The 23,756-nt window shown below is 44.2% G+C and overlaps 1 protein-coding gene across 2 annotated transcripts in view; it reads right to left on the bottom strand.

Moving 5' to 3' along the window:
* INPP5D (inositol polyphosphate-5-phosphatase, 145kDa) overlaps positions 1–23,756 on the bottom strand; it is a 54,867-nt gene that overhangs the window by 22,978 nt on the left and 8,133 nt on the right. For both annotated transcript variants that reach the window (XM_010568175.1, XM_010568174.1), the window contains exons 3-5: positions 4,770–4,920; positions 2,483–2,654; positions 1,192–1,332 (exon numbers count right to left, since the gene is read on the bottom strand). In XM_010568175.1, coding sequence (XP_010566477.1) covers positions 1,192–1,332; positions 2,483–2,654; positions 4,770–4,920 — 464 coding nt within the window. The remainder of the gene's footprint in view (positions 1–1,191; positions 1,333–2,482; positions 2,655–4,769; positions 4,921–23,756) is intronic.

Raw genomic sequence — 23,756 nt, 5'->3', positions numbered from 1 at the left:
GTACTGAGGTATTGTAGTAACACAAAACTCTCACTTGTGATTTCATTAGGTTTTAGTTTCCATTGTTCAGGTTTATTCTTAGCTGGCCACCTGAGTCTCCCCCTCTGTGGATGTAGAGAAGCAAAACCCTCAAGCAGGGCACAGAAGAAAAAGGGCAGCTCTTTGCACAACCTGTCCTCAGTCCTGCCAGGGGCTTGTCTGTGGGCAGCTGGCTTCTGGCCAAAGGACCAGGGCTGCATATTCCTCCCCCTCTGCCTGGTAAAACATGCACAGTGCCCACTGCTTCAGAGGAGTAATTGTGGTCCCAAGCAGCTGAGCAGCTCACTCACTCCCTGCCTTCCATGACAAGCAAATAAACAGTATCCACCCCTCATTTTAGCCCTTTCTTCAGCCTTGGTGAGCTCTAGGAGAACAAGATCAGGCCAGTAGCACTACCAGCCTCACTTCTAAATGCACTGGAGAGAAGGATATTGCGAGCCACAGATACAAGTGTGGAAGTATGTGCCCTCTGCCATAGAGTGCTCTAAGATTTCTGTGGAAGTGTGGATTAATCTCCTTGTTTGCTTACAAGCAGCAAGGGAGGGAAATCACATCCTTCCACCAGAGAAAGAGGGAGCTCTGCAAGGTTTTAGTTCCCTGCTGGAGTTTTCCTATCTGGGACCTGGAAGGTCTATAAATAAGAAAGGTAAAATTTGTAGAGTCTAGACTTGTTTCTCTTTTCATTTGAGCTGGACTTCACTGACATCGGTGGAATCACTCCAGGTTCACAGTGCATTAGTGGAAAGGAAAACCAGTGTTTAAAACATAGCTATACACCAATATGTGCTTGTTTCCATAAACGACTTGTGCTTGACAATTCTGTGGGTGTCATTTATGCATTACCAAATTATGCAGTTAATCAGTTAGTGCACTTTTTTGTTTTGTTTCTTTCTAAACAAAGCATAAAAAATAATACTCTACTGACTGAAACCGCCTACAGGGAAACTTCACTGTCAGAGCTATGTCTTTTTATATAGATTTCACATCTTTGGACCAGAATCACAGGTCGTGAGATCTAAATATATTGGGTTTGAGGGTAAGCCAATTTCCTATACCAGAAATACAGGTTCTGAATGCATGCATGTGGAACCTATGTTAGACTATAGTGTGACAGCATTATACTCTGATCTCTGAAAACCAGCCTCTAGTTACCTGAAGAGTCCTTTGCAAAGAAGTGTAAGTAGTTTCTTCAGTTGAGGAAGACTGCCTGAGCCAGTCTGCACCATCTCAAAGTCACTGATGATGTGAACTCGCAGGTAATCCTGGATGAGTTTAAGATGCTCGTCGGAGACACTGTGAAAAAAACAGACAGGTCAAAAGCCAGCTCTTCTCTGGACCATGGATCCCCCCACACACTGTTGACACCTTCTCCTCTTCCTTATTCCCCACCCTAAATCCCCTCCTCCATGACTGCTGAACCACCATGCCAGGGAAAGTCTTGTGATGCCTGGCTTTGCCAAAGTCATGGTGGGATCATTAGCCTTGGCAGGTAAAGCCAGGCTGCTGTGAGATTGTTAACAATCAGCAGCTCAGGGGCTCTGGGGACATGAAGACTCCCTTTCACCTCACCAAGTCCCAGTTTGAAGGTTTTATGCCAAACAATCCAAAACAGTTTTAGGGGGGCTGAGACCACAGAGCTGTACAAGATGCTCCCCTCCTCCTTGTCTCTGTGGTGCCTGGACTCCAGCACCACAAGGAAGGATGAACCAGGCAGACTGTATGTGCTGTCTTGTGCCCTGACAAACGCAGAAAGTCCCAGCTGGCTGCTTATCAGATGAAATAGTGCAGGCAGATGAACAAAACTGGGTTTCTCCCAGGCAGCCAGCTGCTACCAGGCCACCACAACAGGACTTGTGCTGCCATGCACGACCACTGTTTGCTCACAGCCTCCCACTGCCCTGCCAACAGGCATGCCTTCTGATTTTATTATTTTATTTTATTTTTAAACTTTGCAGATCTGGTCATTAAATGCCATGCGACTTCCTCTAAGGCTTCAGTGCATGTCCAGGTAGCACATGGGACAATGTGAGTCAGACCTGTAGCTGGAGTAAATCAGTAAGTATGAGCATCTGGAAATCCACACACAAGTTTATTCTTTTTGAGGACTGGCTGGTGCTTTCTGATACAATCTGTAGTTTAGGCACATGGCTAATACACCAAGTTCTCTCAGATATTACCATCCCTTATATTAGAAAACTATACCTCAGTGGAGAAAGTCTACTGGCAATCTTAATACTTGAGAAAAGTATTTTTTTTCTGGATGACAGCTGGACTGTCAAGAGTAGCAAACACACTGTAAATCTGATTCTGTTCTTCATTTGGTAGTGTAAATGAGGAGTAGTTTTGCTGAATCAAATAGGTCCTCAGCTGTCCCAGAAAGGCCCAGAAACCACAGAGCTGGGCTGAAGGCTGATTCTGCAGCCCTGTCACTTGCCATCCTCACCTGCTTGTGTCCTGGTACTGCAGTCGCTGGAGTAGTGTCTCAGAAAGGGACAGTTTATTAACATCTGCCACCCTGGAGTTTTCAGGGAGAGAAGATACCTCCTTTGTCTCGCTGCTCGGCAATACCATGAGGATGTTGCGTGGGGGCAGGATAGGAGGCGTGGGTACCAGGTCTGGCAAGGAGGAAAGGAAAGGCACAGTCATCCCAGCATGGCAATTTGACCTCCTCCCCTTCATCCACAGGCAGGGCAGAATCTGCATCACAGTGGCAGTCACTGCAGAAACCATCCCTTCTGAAGGGCCTCTGCTTTCAGAGCTGGAAAGCTCAGTGCTCAATACTGGCCCAGCCCTGTTCTCAGGGATGTCAGGGGTGTGAGAGCAGCAGGCTGAGCTGCCAGGCTCGGACCTTGTGTGCCGGCAGCATATGCCTCTGCCCAGCAGTGTAATCTCATCCGAGTCAGTTTGACCGTTCCATCTGCACAGCAGCTATGAAGGTTAATTAGTTACCTTGAATATAACACTTAGAGCATAGCTGTACCTCAACCATATTGTTACCATTATCATGGAGATCTGCTACTGGGGCAGAATGGATGGAGGGGCATGATGGAAAGAGCACCAGAAGCTGCTAATGGAAAGAAGTGAACAGCTAAAGTAAGCAAACACAGGTGGAGAAAATAGACCCCATAATCCAATACAGAGGGGCTGAGTACCCTGCCTTGTCTTGTGGCCATCAAGTTGGAAGCATAAAGGGTTCTCCTGCTCTGTCATCCTGCTGCTCAGCATACCTCCCTCTCCTGGGAGAAGAGCGGGTTCATCTCCGTTTATCCCAGTCATGGTTGCCTTTCTTTTCATACCAATTGCTCTAACACTTTTCTATATGTAACTAGTTGAGTTGTGAGGTTTTGTTTGGTTATTTCTTAATGGTGGAACTTTCATTACAAAAAGATACCCAAAGCTGATCCATTGCTCCTGGGCAGAAACTGTGATACACAGAGCCACCACAGTACTGAGCAATGGCACAGCTGGGTGGTGCATCTTCAGGGTATCTGGGTGCTCATCTTCCACCTCTGCAATTCTACATGTGAGATGGCCAGACATCTATAGGCCCTACATGGCTCCAGTACGACGGCACCAGAGTGCCTTAACAAAATTAAATTCTGTATGTGAACAGCCCAGCCCCAGTGATAATATCTCTTCAGCTAAAGGCTCTTAGTCTTGGTTAGAGCGTCATTCCCTGCTGCTCACCTCTCTGTGTATTACTTTTGCTGTAGTTCCCGTCCCTGCCCTGAGAGCTGGAGACTCAGTGCAGCTGGCCAAAAAAACAGGAACATCTTTCCTGAGCAGCTTTGCAAAATTTTGTTCTGTTTCTTCATAAGAATTGCATACCAAAATCTTCCAGCTCCTACTGGACATCCATTGGATTGCATAAATGTACACAGGCACATCAATCTGCTTTAGTGCACATGCCTGTTTGTCTGTCACAGGGACTACGTCCTTCAGACAAGTTTTACTGTAGTGCTCATCATTTCTGGACAGATGTCAGAAAGGACAGGAAGGATGGCTCTGTGGGCATGACCTTCCCCTGGGATTCAGGAGAACAATGATAGATCCAAGGGATGATCCAGGAAAAAGCCAAGGAACAATCCAAGAACGGTGAGTGTCAGGAACCCACAGTGACATTTCACATATAATAGTTGGGATGATGCCAGTCACACTTCATCATACATCTGCCTCTACCCATAGAGTTAGACTGTCTGCCACTGCAGGATCTGTGCCCTCTAGTTATGACTGTTAGAAATGTCCTCTAGATCAGAGCAGAAAAGGGGGCCTGAGTTTCAGATGACCCAAGACCCACAGCAGCTGCAGGTGTGTGGTACTGCAGAGAGACATGCTCCAAGTCTCTAGGGGAGCATCTCTGCTGCTGAGACAGTGGCCCTACAGATGCAGTGCAGGGAGAGGGGTGCAGAGACATGTGGGAAGGCTGAATGTAAACCAGCTTGAATCCAGATGAAGAACAACAGAGTAGTCAGCCCTACACCTGATACAATATACTTCTGCAGAGACTCTTAATGTGTTCCCTCAGGTGAGCTAAAATGGTGTTCCAAATGCAGTACCACCCCAGAGCCATGATGACTCACTGCCTCAAGCTCTTGTCAGCTCAGGTCTCTCTGTGCCCTACTCCATTTTATTGCATGACATGCTCTAATCCCCCTGCCTGCACTGCATATCTCCAGTCCAGAGTAAGTGTCAAGGGTCTGCATCACCAAGTCACATCATGGGTTTCTTACCAGCATCCTCCTCCAGTTCATCTGCAGCCTCCTCTTCTTCCCGCGGCACTGGATATTTGAGGTGCCATACCAGACCCATGTTCTCCTTCTTGTAAAATTCTATCAGTTCCTCCAAGTTCTCGAAATACTTCACAGGAACACCCTCTGATGCCTGAAACAATAACACAGAGGCTGTCATGGCCTGGGATTTCCTACCACAGAAACACTGCTCCTCACAGAAGGAAAAACAAAGTCATAGAGAAACCCACTACTGCTGTCCAGAAAAAGCCAGCCCAGCTCTCACTGCCCATCTGACCACAGGCTCTGTGCAGTACGACTCCTGCAGCACAAACAGAAACAGATACACACACACGTTCCAGCCAGTGTCAGCAAAAATGGCAACCTCAAAGATTCACTGAAGCCAAACAGAAGGCTCTCTCATTTGAATCAGTGTGCTTGGCTTCAAAGCAAAGAAAGAAAGACTTTAAAAACAAAGAATTCTGCCAGATTAATTTTTGTATTCCCTCTTTTACTGAGCACAAAAGCCCTGGACTACATTATATTTTGTGGTATCCACGCAGAATTTTTCTGTGAAATTGCAAGATAAAGATGTCTAAATCTAGATGTTAGCATCCCTTCCAGGATTCAAAGGGAGGACACAGCTCAAGAGGCTCAGCACACAGCTAGGACTGTGAACACATCAGGCATGACACTGAGCTTGCCAGCTGAATTTTAACTGTGACTAAACCTGTTTCTAGCACAGCCCTGGCCACTCATCTCAGGAAATAGATTCTTGCAGAAGGCAAACACAGGCTTAAGGTTTTAGACGTCTTCAGAGGCAAAGCTTTAGAGCAATTACATCTACGCATTGGTGCAAATAGTAAATCTGTTGGATTCACCAGGCAGGAACAGCTGCCATCCCTGCAGCTCTGCCCCATTACTTCAACCAATGGCCCTACTAAAGACAGAAAAATGATTTGTCATGGCTCAGCACAGACGTCCTGACCAGAAGAAAGAGCTCTGCATTTCCTCCAGCACTGCGCTTAAGTACCATCCAAACCCCTGGCAACAGCAACATGTAACTAAAGCTCTGATCACTCTTCCTGGGGCATGCTCTTCCTGGCAAGGTGCTCTCTTTCTGGATGAAAGGCTTTCCCAGAGAAACCAACCCAGGAAAGCCCCATCTACACATGCAGCAGAACATGAAGGAGCAGGGGCAGAATAGTGCAGAGTAGATGTTTTCCAGCCCCACAAGACTGTTTCTTGACTTAAAAGAGCAACACTGGGAACAGTTCACATCTGGGGATACAGCAGCAGTGGGTAATCAAAAGGAAGATCTGATCTCCCTAATGGCAGGCTTGACTTGTGCTATTTTACATGCATAAAGCTAGATTTTGCACAGGAAACACAGTTAGTTAATAACAAATTAAAGCTTTGCCTCCAATTTGAAGTAACTTTTTATGCAGCCACACTTTAGACATTCTGTCTCTGACTAACAGGCAGGACATTTTAATTTCTTTTTGGATTGCAATTATTGGCTGTAAAAATTAACACACACAAAGTTTTGATAAAAGTTTGAACAAGCTTATTTACCTGCCATTCGTGTTTGCCTAGTTTCTTACTATCTGTGAACTTTTTTGTTTAAAAGGCATATATAGCAAACCCAAGAGATTAAACAGGAGAAATGCTGCCATAAACCACAGTGAGCAGAGCACAGAAAAACATCTTCAGTGAGTCCTAGCAGCAACAAGGTTTCTTCTTAATTTTTCCAAAGAATAAAATCTCAGGCCAGAAATTAGGACAGCACTTTCATACTGAACCACATTGGAAGCCTTCAGTGCCCTCAGGCCTGACATCAAAAATACCTCTCATTTTTAACTACACCTGCATGTCCTTAAAGGCACAGCAAGACACATTTTCATAACAAACGTGTATGATGTTTCTGAGAGCTCTGCCTGTACAGCTTCCTTTTCTGTCTCCCAGGTGTTCCTGCATTTATCAAGATTTATTATTCTGGAACACTGGAAAACGTCGCATTCAGCATGAAAGCAGTGCTTGAGCAAACACTGGATTATGTTTTTGTGAAGCCAGAGGTGCTGAAACAAATCACTGGTTAAAACTTCACAGGACTGTAACAGTGTAGGCCAGATCCTGCTCTGCTAGAGCAGCACAAACTCAGCATTATCAGAATGACTTCTGATTTACACCAATTAATGCAAATGTGTCTTGGTCCTCCCAGACTCTTCTGCTTCTTGATGCCAACTGTGAAGGCTGGGAATCAGGGAAAAACATCAAAAAAAAAAAGCATTCGGCTCTAATCCATCATATGAAAGGATCCTGAAGTCATAGTGCTGCACTGGGACAGACCTGGAATAGTTCAGCTAGTTGCTCCCATGTTTCTCTGTTCATCTTCCCTGCAGTACCTTCCTCTGCTCCGAAATCCCTGGTTTTGTGATTAGTTACGCAGCTGTGATCAGCAGTCCACCCTGGCAGCCCAGAGTGCACTGTTAACAGCACTGACTGCAGGATGGCAGCATGCTCGGCCTTCATGCCCTGCCCATGGCAGTGTTCATCCTCTGGATCTGATGTGCCTGGACTGCTTTCTGCCCACCACCTGGGCTGGAGCTCATGAGAGACGAAGCTTGCTGTGATGGTTTGCTTTGCCCTAAGCTACCCCAAAGGGCACCTGGAAAAAGGCATCAGCCCCATCAGAGTGCACATTCAGACCCTAAAACACATAGAGGGTAAGCAGGATGGCCGGGGTTTGCCATCTGCATCTTTGCAGGAGGAAAGCGTTGCCACCAGTGCTCTCTCCCACCACTTGAATTACTGCAGCCTACCCTGCTCCTCCTCTTTCCAAAGTTGTCTTCACACTCCTACTTCACTTTCCAAAGACCTCGCTTGTCTGCCCGCTTCCTCAGAACCTCCTGACTGATAACTGTCCCTGCAGCCCCCCATCCTACCCCCACACAGCCTCCCTCCCACCCCAGTGCCCAAACACTGTCTTCTCAGCCTTGTTTTGCCTCTCAGCTCCTGCTCTCCCAGGGCGCCTGCAAGAAGACAGATTGCCCTGCAAAGCTCTTTTCAGGCCAAATGGAGCCTTGATGTAAGTGGGAGGAAAGGCTGAATTAGCACTTTTTGCTGCCAAGGATAGTTCAGTCTCCGAAACTGTGCTGGTCTCTGTGGTAACCAGAAGACGAAGCATTTTGTAACAGGCCTCCTTCCTCTAACTCATTGCACTGCATTTCAAGACTGGACTGAAGCCTGCAGTCCAGCTCAAATTCCAGAGAGTGGCCATAAACCACATGCAGGCTAGCTGGATGCATGCGCAGAGGGGCCCCACCATTATGCACCCTTTCTACCCAGCCCACCACCTCCAGCCACCTTTCCCGAGGAACTCCACCATCTCCTCTCTCAAGGACAACTGGTATTTGTGGCCATGTTGAGAAGCTGGGCTTTGCATGCATTCAAATCCAGCTGCTCATTCCCAAAGAGAGGCAGTCTCCACCCCAGTGGTACCAGCTCCTCTGACAGCCCACCTTCCCCCCAAGTCCATTCAGGACAAAAAGGACCAAATCCCCATGGCACACAGTAAAATTAAAGGATAGCACTTTCATATTTTAAGACAGAATTCAGCAGGGAACTGAACATGTGTCCCAAGCAGCTGCACAGAGACAGCGAGAGCTACAATAAGGAAATGGGGAACCAGTGAGGCTGGGAGCTCTGACCAGCCGTGGCCAAGCACAGAGAGAAGGATGGGGGAGCCTCAAACCTGCTCAGCACCCGCTCACGGTGGGGGAGCTTGAAGGCTCTCCCCCACACCACAAAAGCCACAGTGGCAGCACGACCTCACTACACATCAGCTTTGCCATCAAGAGAGTGAAAGCAAAGATTATTCTCACTTGTTTTCTTTTGTATTATAATTATTATTTGCAAGGACCTTAACAGAGGAAGCATGCGGGAAGGGCTGTGCCCCTTCAACACAACACAATGCCCAACAACCCTCTCTGCCTGCACTATGAAATGAGCTCCTCTTGGTTCAAGGCACCCCCCAAATTTGCCGACTCCCCCCAAGAGAGCAGGGCACGCTGCTTTGCACTGCCTACCTCTGCACAGAGGAACAGCGAAACTATATGTTGTTTGAATTGGGAAAGAGAACAGTAAAAGCAAGACCTCGCTGCACTTGCTTCTGCCCTTGGGGAAAGGATGAGAACAAAGCCTGCTTGACAGGCTTTAGTCACCTTGTTCGATGCAGAACTGCAAGGTGCTCGGATACCACCAGCGACGAGTGCCGTGTGAGTCCCTCCAAATCCAAAAGCCCATAAGTTTGCTACCAGCTGCAGGGCAATAGGACCATCCCCCAGGCAGCAGTGTGTTCCCAGCCCAGCATTGGCCAAGACTGCAGGGATAAATGCCCACGTAGCATCAGTTTAACACAAAAAAACTGGTTCAGTAATGTTGCAGCCAGCGCTCAGGTTACTAGATGACCTACCTAAATGCTGGTCAAACAATGGAAAAGGAAAGCAGCACAGGTAGCTGGGACATATGCTTTCTTCACACTTGAACTTGTGGCAATGGTTTATAGGTTGGGAAGGAAAAGCAGCGGTGGATAATAAAATACTGGCATTAAGTGGGCCCACATCTGGTTGCGGAGTGCATTAGCAAAAACTGGACTAATGGTGCACTCTAGGACGTTTATTCAGAGACAACCGCACTGGATGACAGGAACCAGGCAAAATGGAGCCTAAACTTTATGCAAACTTGCTCTGGTTTTTAAGACAGGGAGCAAATGCAGAACGGGGCACTGCAAACAAAACTGAGCAGGACAGGGCAGTGCAGAGCAAGCTGGAGCCACCCGAGCAGAGCACAACAATGAAATCCAGTTCCCGCCTCTTCCCAGCCCCTCCTTCCCCCGCTTTCATTTAGTAAGTAACTATTTCCTCGGGGTTATAACAGGATAGATCTTGTTTTAATTGCAAAGTCAATTGTTTCAAGTCATTAGAAACGTGAATGGCAAGTGTCATCTCCACGGCAACACACCACATCCCCAGAAACGTGCTCACACAGCTCACAGGACACAGGAGCAAGAGGTGTGGAGGGCAGGCTCTCCTTCCATGGGCGACTCCTCCAGCATCACCGCCAATACCTCAGCTTTGTGCTGATGATAGCCGTAACATACAGAAAGGAAAAACCTAGTGAACATAATGCAATATAGGGAACAGCCTGTAAAACAGCAGAATTACACAAAGGAATCTGGATAATAGTGAATCAGAGACTGCATAACAATTTTACAGTGGAAAACTGCATCAGAAAAAGCCTATCCTTCTAAGATCTATCAGTGGGAGTGTCATATGAGATGCAGGAAGAAACTCTTCTGCTGTACTTAGTGCCATAAGGCCTTAGCTGGACTGCTGTGTCCAGCCGGGGCATCACTTTCTAAGAAACATGTAAAAATACCAGAGAGTCCCATGGAAAAATTGTGAGGACAGCTGAAGAGCTGGAAAATGTGATTTACAAGGAAAGTGCAGAGGAAAGGGACTGGTATGGTCTGGCAAAGGGACAGCCTGGAGACATCACAGCAGCAGTCTTACAAGTTTTAAATTCTCTTATAAAGAAGATGGTAACCAGCTGTGCTGCAAGTCCCCTAAGGACCACAGATGTGGCTGGCTTGCTTTGCAGCAGAGGAGAGAGATCTCAGGGAACCTCGCCAGGCAGAGACAGTGAAGTCAGCCTACACAGGGAGAGTATGCGTCCACGTCACTGGAAGCGTCACAGTGCAGAGTACCCAGGCATTCCTCACAGCTGGCTAGCGAGCACCTGACCCCACTTCAGCCTGAAAACAGGGCAAACATTGGGCTCAGAGACCTCGCAAGGCCTCCTGCTACCCCTAATTCTGCAAGTGTAGGAAGCCCTCTGCAAATCTACCTGCTGCCTCTTTGTCCAGATCCTGCTATTTCCTTGAAGACGACAGGTAAAACTGAACACGCTCATGCTTGTCATGACCAGCCCAGCCATTTCAACTGCATCCCAAACCATGGGCTCTCAGATCTTCCACATGTCCTTCTGACTCCAGCCCTTTTGGCTGGAAAGCTCCTTTCCCACAGAATGTCTTGGTATCTCCTGTCCTCCAGAAACTGCCCTCAATTCTGCAGGTTCTTCCAGTTATCAATTTCCCTTCCATCTTCTGTACACTCACTGTACAACACTTTAACACAACTAGCTACAACTTGTTCCCGCCTTCATGCTGAATAGGCTTCTGGGTTCTTCATTTCATGAAAAGAGGTATGACTAAAGCCTTTAATCACTGGTCTTTCATTAAATCTTGTGATCCCCTTTCCAAATTCATCCACCCAAACTTTTCAACCAGTTTTTGTATGGCTGAGATCATCTAATCTTCCTTTGCATCTGGTGTAAAAAGGCCAACAGCGCCTAACCTAAGTCTCCTCTTCATCATTATCTCCAAGGAATGCTATCTGGCCAACAGAACACCTTGACAAAGGTAGTCTGAGTATGGGTTGGCTGAAAAGCAGCTCTGAAGATACCTTTAAGAGAAGTTATAAGTGGACTATAAAGACATAAAGTGAAAAGAGATTTAAAAGATGTAAAGCCAACACTAAGCCAGGCAAGGAAGTGGTTAACTTGGGGTTCATTACAACAATTGTATAAATAGATGGCACAGGAAGTCTGGGGCCCTCAGAAGGAAGAGGAAGTGTTTTCCTTTCCTGAGCCAAGGCACAAGGAGGAACTATGAAACTGGTCATCTGGTTATATTGCTTAAGGCCAATCTTTTCTAACTGGAGTGCCTTAAAGCAGGTATTTAAACCCATATATAGGCATTTCAGTAACAGTCAGCAAGTTTTCAAAGTTATAAAATTCTTGCAATACCCACCAGTTTAAACGGAAGCTGAAAATCAAGTCGCTTCTACTTTGGTGTGAAAGGCTGGCAGGAACTTTTTTCCTTTTAGATTTGAAAAGAAATTTCTTAGGCTTCCTGGTTTGGAAAAAAGTTGTCTTCCACACTATCTGTTAGCTAGGAAGTCTAGGTGGCATTTTTAAATTTACTTTTGGCTCTCACGTAGGCAAGCTTTTATATTGCACTAAAGAGCTGAACCTAAGAGCTAAGAAATTCCTGGTAAATTATTTTTTAAAGCATTTTGAAACAACCTGGTTGTGTTTCAGTTTTGTTTTGTCAGAAAACATTTCTTTTTAGATCAAATCTTGCACTAAGAAATTTCAGGAGCACTTCTCAGGAATGGGATCATAGACAGGAATCACAGCTGGGAGAAACAGCTACTTACCAAAATACAAGCCACCCAGAAACTTACTCTATTTTGAATGCAACACCTGGGGCTGGGAAGAAATGGAGCTGATTAGGAGTACAAAGGGAGACGAGCAAGTGCATGGCTGAGGAAAGGGAGGATCATGTGACATGGAGAGTCAGTAAAGGAACGGACTTTAGTAAGTGGTGGGAACCCGTGTGCTGGCAGGGGAGTTCGGATGCTGGGTAAAGCTCAGTGAGAGGGTCTCCAGCAAGGGAACAGAGCATGAGAGAAGAGGCAAGAGGAGGAATCCAGGGAACCTGGGCAGAGGATGACAGTGGGTGGCCAGAGCAGCACCTCCTCACCTGGAAAAAGTCATATGAATTTTTGGGAGAATAGCACAGTGCAAGTGCAGTTGTAAATTAAATAACATGAATAATGTTGGAGAGAATGGAAGGTGAATAGTCCCTGTCTCCTCTGAGATGAGAGATGATGAAGGCTTTCTTGTCTCATTCTGCATACGGTTTGGTTCTGACGCTCAAGTTTGCTTATTCATGTCACTTTCGCTACAGTGGCCTTTTACATTTAAGACTTTGGGTGAAAATCATGGAAATCAGAGAGTTCTGGGAAAAAGGGCTTCAGAATTTCTGAAAGATATTATCCCTGGAAGGAAACAAGGAATTGCAATTTAACAACTAAGGATGTGTTACTTCTAGCTCGTGTTTCTGGCTGAGAATCAGACATCCAAACAAAATAAGTTAAAAGAGGAAAAAAATAAAGAAAATTACTGTGTTGGCAATCCTATAAAATTCCCTCTGTTCCTCAAATACAACTGAAGGATACCATTACATAGTGCCTCTACCACAAGCTCCATTTCTTTGAGCATAATACTGACTTAAGAGACACTGTATATGAATTACTGGCACTGCGTCACAATTCCTTTCTCATTATACGTATAAAAAAATGGGAACACTAAATGATTTTCACTCTCTTTCACGCTAGTGTGCACAGAACATTTGTTGAAGTTCAGCACCTACTTCCTTGCTCACTTGCGATATGTGCATGAAATATGAATCCTATCACTGCTTGCTGGAAACAAGTCAACCAGGTGCAAATAAGCATTCTTGCCTCCATTGCTAAGTGGGCAGCAGGGCACATCATGACTTCACTTCCAAACTGTCTGATACAGTGCAAATCTAGATTAAAACCTGAAGTCCCTCCTGATCCAATTTTGGCCAAAACAGCCATCTCACTTTTTCCTATCCACAATGTCATGGAAAAGGCGAAGGAAGCACAATGCATTTTGCTCATGCTCAGTTTCAAATGCTTAACAAGTTCTATATGTGGAATGTGAGCCCAGTTTGAATTAATCTTAAAAAGATCCTGACTGTCATATCTGCCACTTCTGATCTCTTCTGGCCCTTCAAGAGTTTTCCTCTATGTAATCCCACTCAGGCTTCATTCTGGCAGCCTTAAGATTGGTCATATTCACAGGCAGGAAGTGCTCCCGTGGCAGAACTGGGACATCTGCAAATTAAGAGTCTGTTGAAGAGAAGAAATATTGGAAGGAGTTCTCAGTAGAGTATAGCTGGCTGCCAAATTTTTATCTCAAGTTCCTTGTTAAAATTCTACATCCTAAAGAAAAAAAAATTAGAAGTTCTGGAAGGTAAAGGACCTGTGGAAGTCTTTTGAACCAGCATTTTCCCACACAAGATAGACATAGGTCATAAAAATAATGTACTCATACCCTACTTAAGGACACCTTCCCACTCTGCTCCGGCACTCCATGATTCACATAAAAAGTATGTTAATTGACAAATATCTAATATAGTTAGATAGAAGCCTGTAAGAACACCAAGCAATTATAGAAAGCACCAACACCACGTACTTGAGGTAGTCCTTCACCCTAAATAAACTAGCCATCAAAAAAGATTTTACCAACACAGCATATAATGATCCAACTCACAGCACCAAGAGAAACCTCCTGAGCAACCAACTCTTTCAGCATTTCTCTGTGTTATAATAAATAATATTTACATCAACAGCAAGCAAACAACAGTATGGTTCCATGACAGAACATGAGGGACTGGTATTAAATTTAGCTACAGGGTGCAAGTCAGATGAGTTGGTGATGAATGAGCAAGGACTGCAGATCCATGGGGATCTGATGCAATTTTTTAAGCACTTCTGTAGTGTGTGGGTAGAATTTAAGTAAAAGTTTTGGAGTACACTACTTCTAACAATTTTTGTAGTTTTATCACAAGCCTTTTGCTTTTTGGTTTTCCAACTGAAAAGCTTCAGCACTTAAATGAAAATTTCCATTTTCATTTCTTCATAAAGTATCTAGCTCTAGTGATTACCAGAACAAGCTTGAAAACACAGGTCCTCAAGACCTAGCAAGGCAACCAAGGCAGCAAATGTAACATTGTCATCATTTCTGAAGGCAGTTTGTGGAGGTCATCGTTCTGATTTGTCAGCGCTCACTGCTGACAGTAACTGAGCTGGGGAAACTATTGCAGGTCACTGATACTTGCTGCTTGGTGGGACTTCCCAAATGCCCTTCAGCTTTTCGCTCTGTAGAAGGCAATAAATACATCCCCAGGCAACAGTGTGTGGGGTTTGAAGTCCTGTGAGAAAGAACTTGTCCCCAAGACAGGTGAAGGCATGCCTACAATTGCTTTGCCTGCACAAGCAGGGCAGGACCCCGCAGCTCAGATGAATCCTCACTACATTTCTGGAGGTTTCATCTAACCTCTGCAGGCAGACAGTGGAGGATACATAATCAGCTCTCTGCTTTCCCTATTGTCTTCGGTGCTGAATGAATCCCAGTTTCAACAGACTCCAAGCACTAAATGTGCATGAATTATGTAAAATATCCAGTGAAAAAGAGAAAATGTAAGATTAAAGAAGTTATACTTATTGAAGATACACTGCTGAAGCAAAGCAATGCAGGCAGAAGGTGCATGTGAAACAGCTGCATTCACCACATTATACTGCATAACCTTCTGGGATTGCATAATTAAAAACCATAAGCAACGCACAGATAAGGGTGAGCACCTTACAATTTCCTGTCTTCAGCATGCAAAATTTCTCAGGCTTTAAGCTACAGCAACTGTTTTCTATTTTTGTGACACCAAGGGTGACCACTCACGCTTTCTTTCAAGGGACTGTCCCTATTTCATTCATTTACTGCATAAGTAAGACAAACCCTTACCCAATTATAAGTAAGCACTGAGCCATACCTGCCAATTGAACAGATACAGAATCCAACCTGAAGAACCACTGTCATTTAACAAAGCTAACCACAAAACTAAAACCAAACAAAAAACATCCTTCAAACCCTCTCCTTCTATGTTCTCCCCTGAACTGCACCTCTGGAATAAAAATAGCAAATATGGTGTTACAAATTTTTTGTTAAACTTTGCCCCCTAAAACTGGACCCAAGCCAAGGTTTCTGGTTTTGGACATACAGGGATATGGCATACAGTGAAGACAAACTTCTGGAAAGGCTATCTAGTGCCTCTGTGAACAAGCAGTGCTTGCTGCATGTGGGTTCTACCGCATTCGATCACAAAGAACACTTTATACTAAGACTTTTAAACAACACAGGTCACTACATCCCTGTCCAGTTTTGGAGAATGAGGTCTAATACAGAGTTATCTGGAAATTTTAATTTAGGCTTAACAGTTTGCTAACACAAAGCAACCCCAGCCCATAGAGAGCTTTGCTAGACTTTGCCCATGGGGTTTGCTGAACCCCGCTGTGCTGCGTGTTATCTTTTATAATACTGGAAAAGGAGAGCTTTAGAGCCCTGGGATGGAAAAGAAGGGAATGAACTTAGACTTTCAGAGAAGAACCAAGATGGAAAACTCTGTCAGAAGTTACGAATTGAAGACAAAAGAAGTCAGACAGCAGGGCAAAGACCTGGGAACAACCAAAAGTCGCATTGTGACTTCATTCTCTGAGGGACTCTGAAATGACTGAATTTGAGCTATCTTTGTTAAAGTCTGTTTCATTTCCCTAAAAAATCTTCTCATTTGACATCAAGTCCTGTGTGCTTTGCATTTATGCAGCAATCTCAAAACTAAAGGATTCTAAATTTCTTTTAAAACTTCATGAAATAGCTTCAACCACCGAAAGGTATTTGAATCCTTTTGAAATTTGAAATCCTTTTGAATTTGAAAAGTATTGGTGGAACAGACCACACTGACCTAAAACAAGTGCAACCAGGACAATACTTTAAATTGAATGTGTTGTTATTGAAAGGTGATTGTATCTTCATATTTTATATTTGTATCAGCAATAAGCTGCAGCGCATGTAGGATCTATTGGTCCCATTCCCTAAGGCTGCAGAGCAGATCGAGTGAGCAAGATCTAACTGGAGCCTAAGCATTACTTGTGACCTGCTGGACGAGTTGCATCTCTGCATGGAGGACACAGCCTGCAATGATACATCTCATCAGCAAATCAAGATATATCTCTAAAGAAGAAAGGACATACCCTGTTAGTAACAAGTGCAGAAACTATCTTGTACAGATGGTGATATTTGCCATAAGAACTCATTGTAATCAAATTCAATAGCAATGTTTTCCAAGACTCATTCCTATCTTAAATGATCAGGACAAAAAGCCTCACATAGCACCAATAATATATTAGCTTCTCTTTCTTTGAGAAAAAACTCAAGACTTCCCTGAAAATAAGTACTTTTCTCTGTGACCCATCATGCCTCAAAGCACAGAAGCAATAAAACATGGTGCTTCATTACCACATAGCTGAAAGAGAAATAATCTGTTGTATCCCTGAATATTTTAAATTCAGTTATGATGCTTCATCAGAAGTCTTTGGAAATATAAAATATAAAAAGGATAAGACAATCAAATGGTTTAAACACTATGTGACAGATAATATTAAAGCTAACATCCATCAAATGAGTGAAAAATGAGAATATCTTCTTGTTGATAATATTGATTGTGTAAGTTTTCAATTATTTTTCCTCATCTGCTAGAAGAGGTTTAGAATTTCAAGAAAATATTCATTTTGCTAGTCCTGGAGATGTTGAGGTGTGTGTCCTCAAGGTGCTCATCTCAATTAGGTTTATACATTTGACCTCTCAAGCACAGACTGTAGCTAATTTGAAAAGTCCGTTTAAAAAAAACCCAAAACTTCTTATAGTTCTCAGTCCATGAGCAGAGGTTACTACCCCTCCCTTTAAAATGTGCCCACAGAAACGGTTGATTTGGGATGGAAGTGTCTGCAGGGGGATGAGGGACAGCAAGAACTACCTAAAGTATATTTGCTGCTGGAGAAAGTTTCTTTGCTGTTGGAGGCTGAGGTTCCCACCACCTCCCAGCCGCTTGTTCCTGTCCCCCAGCCAAAGCCTCTGCCCTACTTTTGTGCCAAGAGCAAACTCGATTGTTTATGCACTCAGGCTCTTGTAGCAGGAACTGAAAGATCCAGCAGGGTAGGAAAGAGCTGCTGGGTATGTGGTTCTGGGTGGTCAAAGCCTTTCAAAAGGATAATATGGTGAAACAATTATTCTTCTAAAACAGTAATTGTTAAACTGGTTACTGCTTAACAGCCCTAATGTTTTTATCTTCTGAATCTTAAAGTATATTGCAGCACCTGGAAGTTGCTTTTGTACATTCAGTGAGGACTGCCTATTTGCAATTTTCAGTTGTTTAAGCGTGATGAAACCTTTATGATGTAACACATTTATTGGAGGGCAAACTGTAAGAGAAATTGATGATGTTCTTTGGCATTTCACTCTTTGGAGTGAAATTTTATCTGAAAGCACATCCAGATAAAAGGAAAAGGGATTTCACTTCATGGCGTGCATAAGCTTTCAAATATCTGATTTAATTTTTTTGAGGCTTGTAAAACAAAATAATAATATCACTTGAACCTGATTTAAGTCATCTTCTCTGAATGTTATTTTTATATTTTCAGGAAACTGGAAACATTCTGGAAGGGTTCAAACTAGACAAAAGCTGGATATGGTTTGTTTGTATGAAGAATTTTGTATACTGAGAGATTCAGTAGCAGGAATGTGCATGTTTCAGGAAATACCTAGTTCTCTTATTAAATGCTGCTTCTTTCAGTTTTTCAAAACCTGTGAAATGCATTATATTGTTTCTTACCTCAGATGCAACAGCAGAAAAAAAACATTTTCCTTGTATAAACAGATTTGGATAGTTTGCAGGAACATGAAGTACACAGATTTTGCTAAGCTCTGACTGCAAATTATTTTCAGTCCTACATGTAAAGACTGCAAAGAGTTCTACAAATTGATTTAAAGCAACATTAAATTATACAAGAAAATATTCAAATTGGAATATCTACCATTTTCAGTAATAAAATGAAGCTTAATATAATTAAATTATGTATTTGGGCATACTAGAAATGTGTTTCCCTAACCATGTTTTGAGACATTACTCCTAAATGTTACCTGGTTGTCCACTTGACCCTTGTTTCTATCCAAGAAAAGTAATCACCCTGATTATACCTGAGCCCTTCAGTACGAACAGAGCACCACAAGCACAGCAAGTTTTCTGTGGTAGTAACTCACTTGGGTGAAATCAGTTCCATTCTCAGCATTAACTTTTATTGAAATTTACTGTTATGCATAAAATCCCACTTCCCCATAGACACTCTGCAGCTCTGCACTCTGATGAGCTCTTGACTCTTCAGTTGGGTCCCCAACTCCAAAGCTTTGCTGGGACCACTCGGTTTTACCCTAAGACTGGGCTGCACCTCTGGGCTCTTTCCCTTGGTGACCCCCTCTCTGCTTCCTACTGAAATAGTTCCTCCAAGCCCCACCATGCCCCTCTGTCCTTCATGCAACACTGCTGTGCCTTCCCCTCCCCTGCAGCAATGCAGTTGCTGATTATCCCCCTGTAACTCCCAGGGACACCAGCATGCACCATGTGGTGCTGGCACACCTCTCACCTTGGCAGAACACCAGTCCAAATACACACTGCCCTGCCCACCGGCATACGCCTGCCTGGAGGAGATGGCTACCCCACCAGTGTGTTCCAGCCCACCAAGCATCCTCCTTGGTGGGACACTTGGTCTCCTCCTGTCTTTCAACACAGAGGCAAGCCAACAGTCCCAAGTGCCTCTCAGCTGCAAGCAGACCACGGATGACTTACAGTCTCCATGCAGCCTGCAAGCAATATTTTGGGCAGGCCTGTGCCTGCCCTGTCCTCAGTGGAGACCATGAGGTTTTGACATCAATTTGAGCAAGTACAAAATCCTTACACACCTGTCTGACAGAAGCTATAAGTGGTTGCAACATTGTGAATGGGTGACCATCACCCAAAAGATTTTGCTTTGCGTTATCTCCCACTGAAACCAGCTGAAGTGCAATTTCCTAGTAGAAAGGTTTTGATCAGATATCAATAGATCAGCAAAATCAAAGGCAAATCACAAAATCCTTACTACAGAAAGCCTTTTCTTGGCCACACATGTCAGAGCAGCACAGCAAATTAGGATTACAGTGCAGTATCAAAGAGAACGACAAAAACTTTGCATCTTTCTGCAAAGGGCTCACAAAGGACTTGGTACTGCATGTGCCACAGCCAGACACTGCCTCTGACGTTGGTGACAAGAGCAGTGACACCAGGAATGCAGGAACTGACCTAAACTCCTGCTCTTATCAGATCATGCTGGCAGGATGGGCAGCCAGCCGTGTGTCTGTGCTCTGAGAACAGGTTAGCACACCGGATGAAGCTTTTATGCCGAGCTCCACCCTGTAGGACTCATAAACAGAAGCCAGAACAAATTCTGCCTAGAGGCAGGGACAATCCTGCTGACCTGCTGATGTGTACAGGCAGCCCTCTCATTGTATGTCTTGCCCGTCCTGGGACAGAGGATTTTGGTCTTTCTGCCATATTTAGCCAAGCCATATGCAGACAGAATACAAATCTAGATGTTTCACCCAAAATGTGTTTCTAGAAGTGTGCCGGAGAGGGAGGGGTTTCAGCAGGAAACCCTATACACAGTAATTATTGGCTCTCCTACCTTCTGGGAGCCAGTGCTGCAAGTACACTGGTAACCTACAGGTTCAGTGTCAGTTGATACAGTGAGTCACAGCTGCTGGCCTGCTTCTAACTGCTCACATAGCACCATTTGTTTCCTGTTGCATGCAGCCTCGTATCAGACTAGAAAAAATTACCAGAAGAAAAAAGAAAAAAAAAGCTAGACAATCACTCAATGTAAAATAGTGCTGCCAGGGCATCTATAATTCTCACTGAAGTCAGCAAAACCTACAAGTAAATAGGGTCAGGCCCTCCCTTTACAACAAGTAGTAAGTATAAATATAAGTAATGTTTAAAAAGCCCTTGCAGCAATGGTGAATTTCAGCACAAATGCAAGCAGTGCTCATGCTCACAGAGATGATGATCTGGCACTAGAACTGCAAAATTAATGTCTCCAACACTTACCCACGGAGCAGAGCACAGGAATATGCATGCACACCACTGGTTTCTGTCGAGGAGCTGGGCAGCCAGGACAGCCCAGGAAGGTGAAGTGGAAAGAAAAAGACAGGCAGTAACTTTAAAAATACTAATGTTTTCCATACTGTAATACAGTCTCTTATGCAGCATGAGAAGAAGGCAGCTTTCGTGATTCCTTTTCACAATAAGGTAAGCCACAGAAATGGCCAAACTCTGGAGCTGGTCAAACAGTTTTGCTCAAAGCCAAAAAAAAGAAAAAAAAGTTTATTAAAAAAATTAAGGGGGTTGGAGCATGTGCTACGTAAGGCATGGTCTTCGTTCAATCCCCCTCTCCCTCATTAATTTAGGAAAAAAAAAAAAGGTGAAAAGTTCAAAATTGCTTATCTGTACTTTTTCAAAAGGACCATCCAGTTTTTCCATCTGAAAAAACATTTTTCTTCAACATCCCAGCAACACTGTGATAACTTCTGAAAAGCTCAAAATCAAAATGAAACATTTCACCTGAATGCGTTGTTTTAAATTTCCAGTTTGCTTGAAAATGTAAAGTGGTTCCTATTCCTGCTCAAGCCAAGGTCTATTTCTGCCCTCTCCTGTGGGGCAGCCAAAAGATACAAACACTACTCAAGGCATTGTGGATGGCTGGAACCTCAATCTTTGGCAGCCCGCAACATTAAAGGCAGGTACACAACTTGAAGCAAGATCTCAGCTAGTGGCATAAATGAGACAGCAGACTTAAGGGTAATGTAAGGAAAAAAAACAGGTTGGCAAGAAGTAGAAGGAAAGAGCAGTGGTTGGGCAAGGGAGGCCTGAGCCCTGAGGTGGTGGACAAACATGTCTGGTTCAAGTTCTGGGTCGCAGAATGGGAACATTACATGACTGAGCTAAAGCATCAGGTCATGCCCATGGGAAAGCACTGGGAGGCTGCAGCTTCCTCAAACTCAGAGGCCAGACCATGCCACACAGCACAGGAGGATACAGCACACAATTATAAAATCTGTCCATGGCACTGAGCTACCAAAAGCCTGCTCTGCAGATGCCCCGGTTTCTTAAGGAGGCACCACCTTTAGCAACAAGCTAAAGCTGCTCCCATAACTAGTAGGTTGACTGTCTCTCAGTGGCTTTTACCAAGGGCATCTTTGGTGACAGACCTGTTTGTGCAATGTTGACATCTGTCCATCAGGAATATCTGCCCCCAGCCTTCACACAGAGTGGCACGAGGTAAGTGCTTGATCCTGTAAATGATCTATGAAATGTTACCTGATAGACTTTGAGCACAAACTAAGATGCAATCTAGCTGCCACTGAGAAATGACTGATTGCACTGCAGCTAGATTGCCGAACAGCAATCAGATAACACCAGCTGTGAGCTCCTATTTGAGATGAACCAGAAATCTAGAGAGATCAAACTCCATAGGGTTTTAGCGATGGTACCACACTACCTGGTACCAATCCATATTCACTGACCAGCCAAAGCCACTGTCTTCCTTCTCACCACCTCTTTCAAGCATCCTCACTCATGAGGCAGGTTATACTCTTGACAGTGACCTTTTAAAACTGCAGTATATAAAGGCAATACAGGGTAAAGCATTAGGCAAAGGCAGTATCACAGTTTTTCAACAGCAGCTTTTGACCTCAGTGCCTTCTCAGCTGCAATGGGAATCTCCTTACCTGACTGCAGCCTGCCAAGTCTGGCAGCCTAAGGGGGTTCTCTGGGCTCTTTAGGCAACAGAGACAGGACCTGCCAAGGACAGTTTAGCCGACCCAGATCAGAAACCCGTTTCTTCCCTGCTGACTACAGAGATACAACTCAGCTTTGACTACGTGACAGCTTTGACTGCACACCTAAAACGAGGGGGGATGAATACTGATGTATCACATGCATCCTCTGATCCTGGTAAGGTCAGCAAGGGACAACTATTTAAAATTATTTTTGGTAACCCAATCCTCAACTGCAACTGAGTTCCGTAAAATGGGAACAAGAGCACTTTCCCTCATTGAGGAGATGCTAAGACCACAAGGAATTCAGATTGTGCAGTGATGAGGGTCATATGGACACATCAGCTAGTTGTATAAATGAGATGCTTTAAGTGACAACATAGGAAAGTTTTATCTTCTGTGAATCTGGATGGCAAGAACTGACCGTAGATGCCTGGCTTAGAAAGACAGCTGTAGTATCTTTAGTTTGTCTCTAGTGTTTAATTTGATCTTGTGATGCCCAAGGGCTCCTTTGCTGCTCCACCCCTCTTTGCACAAACACAAATTACACTCAGCTAGTCCGCAAACTTTCAACTCCGCATTAACTATGCCTCCCCATTTAAGCAAAGGAAAATCATACTTGTTTGTTCTACAGAGAAGAAAGTGAAGTACCCCAGCTGTGACTTGCCCAACAGGCAGGTAGCAGCTAAGCTAACTCAGGGGCAGTTGATTTCCAGCCTTGTGCCCCTGCCCTGATCTCTATGTAATTGTTTTTTGCTCTCTTCCTGTCTCAGCTTCTCAGTGGTTTACTACAGTGCGAGTCTGCAGGCTAACAGAGATATCTTGATGACTAATTGTTCTTAGCCTAAGGACAAAGATCTCTACTCACTGTTACAGATCCTGTGTTTCAAGGTGTTTTTGTTACTCCTCCCCCGCTTCCTTAAATATGTTTTCATCAGCAGGATGCAAGTTTGATTCATCCAAGCCATAGATTTCTTTGCCTGTATTTTGAAGTCTCAAGTAATGGAAGAAAATTCAGCAGTCCCAGAAAAGGAAGGAAAGAATTTCTAATTGTGTTTAAAGAAGAAAGTCTATGACTGTAACAGCTATGGCATGGTATGTTTTGCAGGGATACCAGTTTGATTGCAGATATGGTAGGCAAGAGGGATTCCTGACTAGGCTGATTGCTGTAGAGCTGGCTGCAGATGCAGAAACCCAGTGGCAGATCACATAGCATGCCACAAAATGCTGGAAGGACATATGCAAATACTTTTTTCTTCAGCCCAAATGCAAAAATATACACCTCCCTTTCTGCCACCTGTACTTGAACAGTTAATTTAACCATGCAAAAAATGACACTGAGTATCATTCTACTGGTGCAGGACCAGGCTCTAATTAAAAAAAAAGAAAAATGAAATCTACTCTTCAAGACTCAAAAAAATGTGAAGCAACTTGCAGTTTTAAAGGTGAAAAAACTCCACAGAGTGGCAGAGGGAGAGCCATCATGTCACAAGTGCTGTGTATGTAGCTGTGATATTACACATCTTCTGAACCTGCTGTCATCATGAAAAATGCCTGACAGACAACAGCCCAGATCTGAGC

This window comes from Haliaeetus leucocephalus, unplaced genomic scaffold, assembly GCF_000737465.1.
Source record: "Haliaeetus leucocephalus isolate CR32 unplaced genomic scaffold, Haliaeetus_leucocephalus-4.0 Scaffold240, whole genome shotgun sequence".
NCBI classification, from domain to species: Eukaryota; Metazoa; Chordata; class Aves; order Accipitriformes; family Accipitridae; genus Haliaeetus; species Haliaeetus leucocephalus.
Note: the sequence above shows the minus strand (reverse complement) of the source record. Positions and strands in the feature narration are given on the sequence as shown.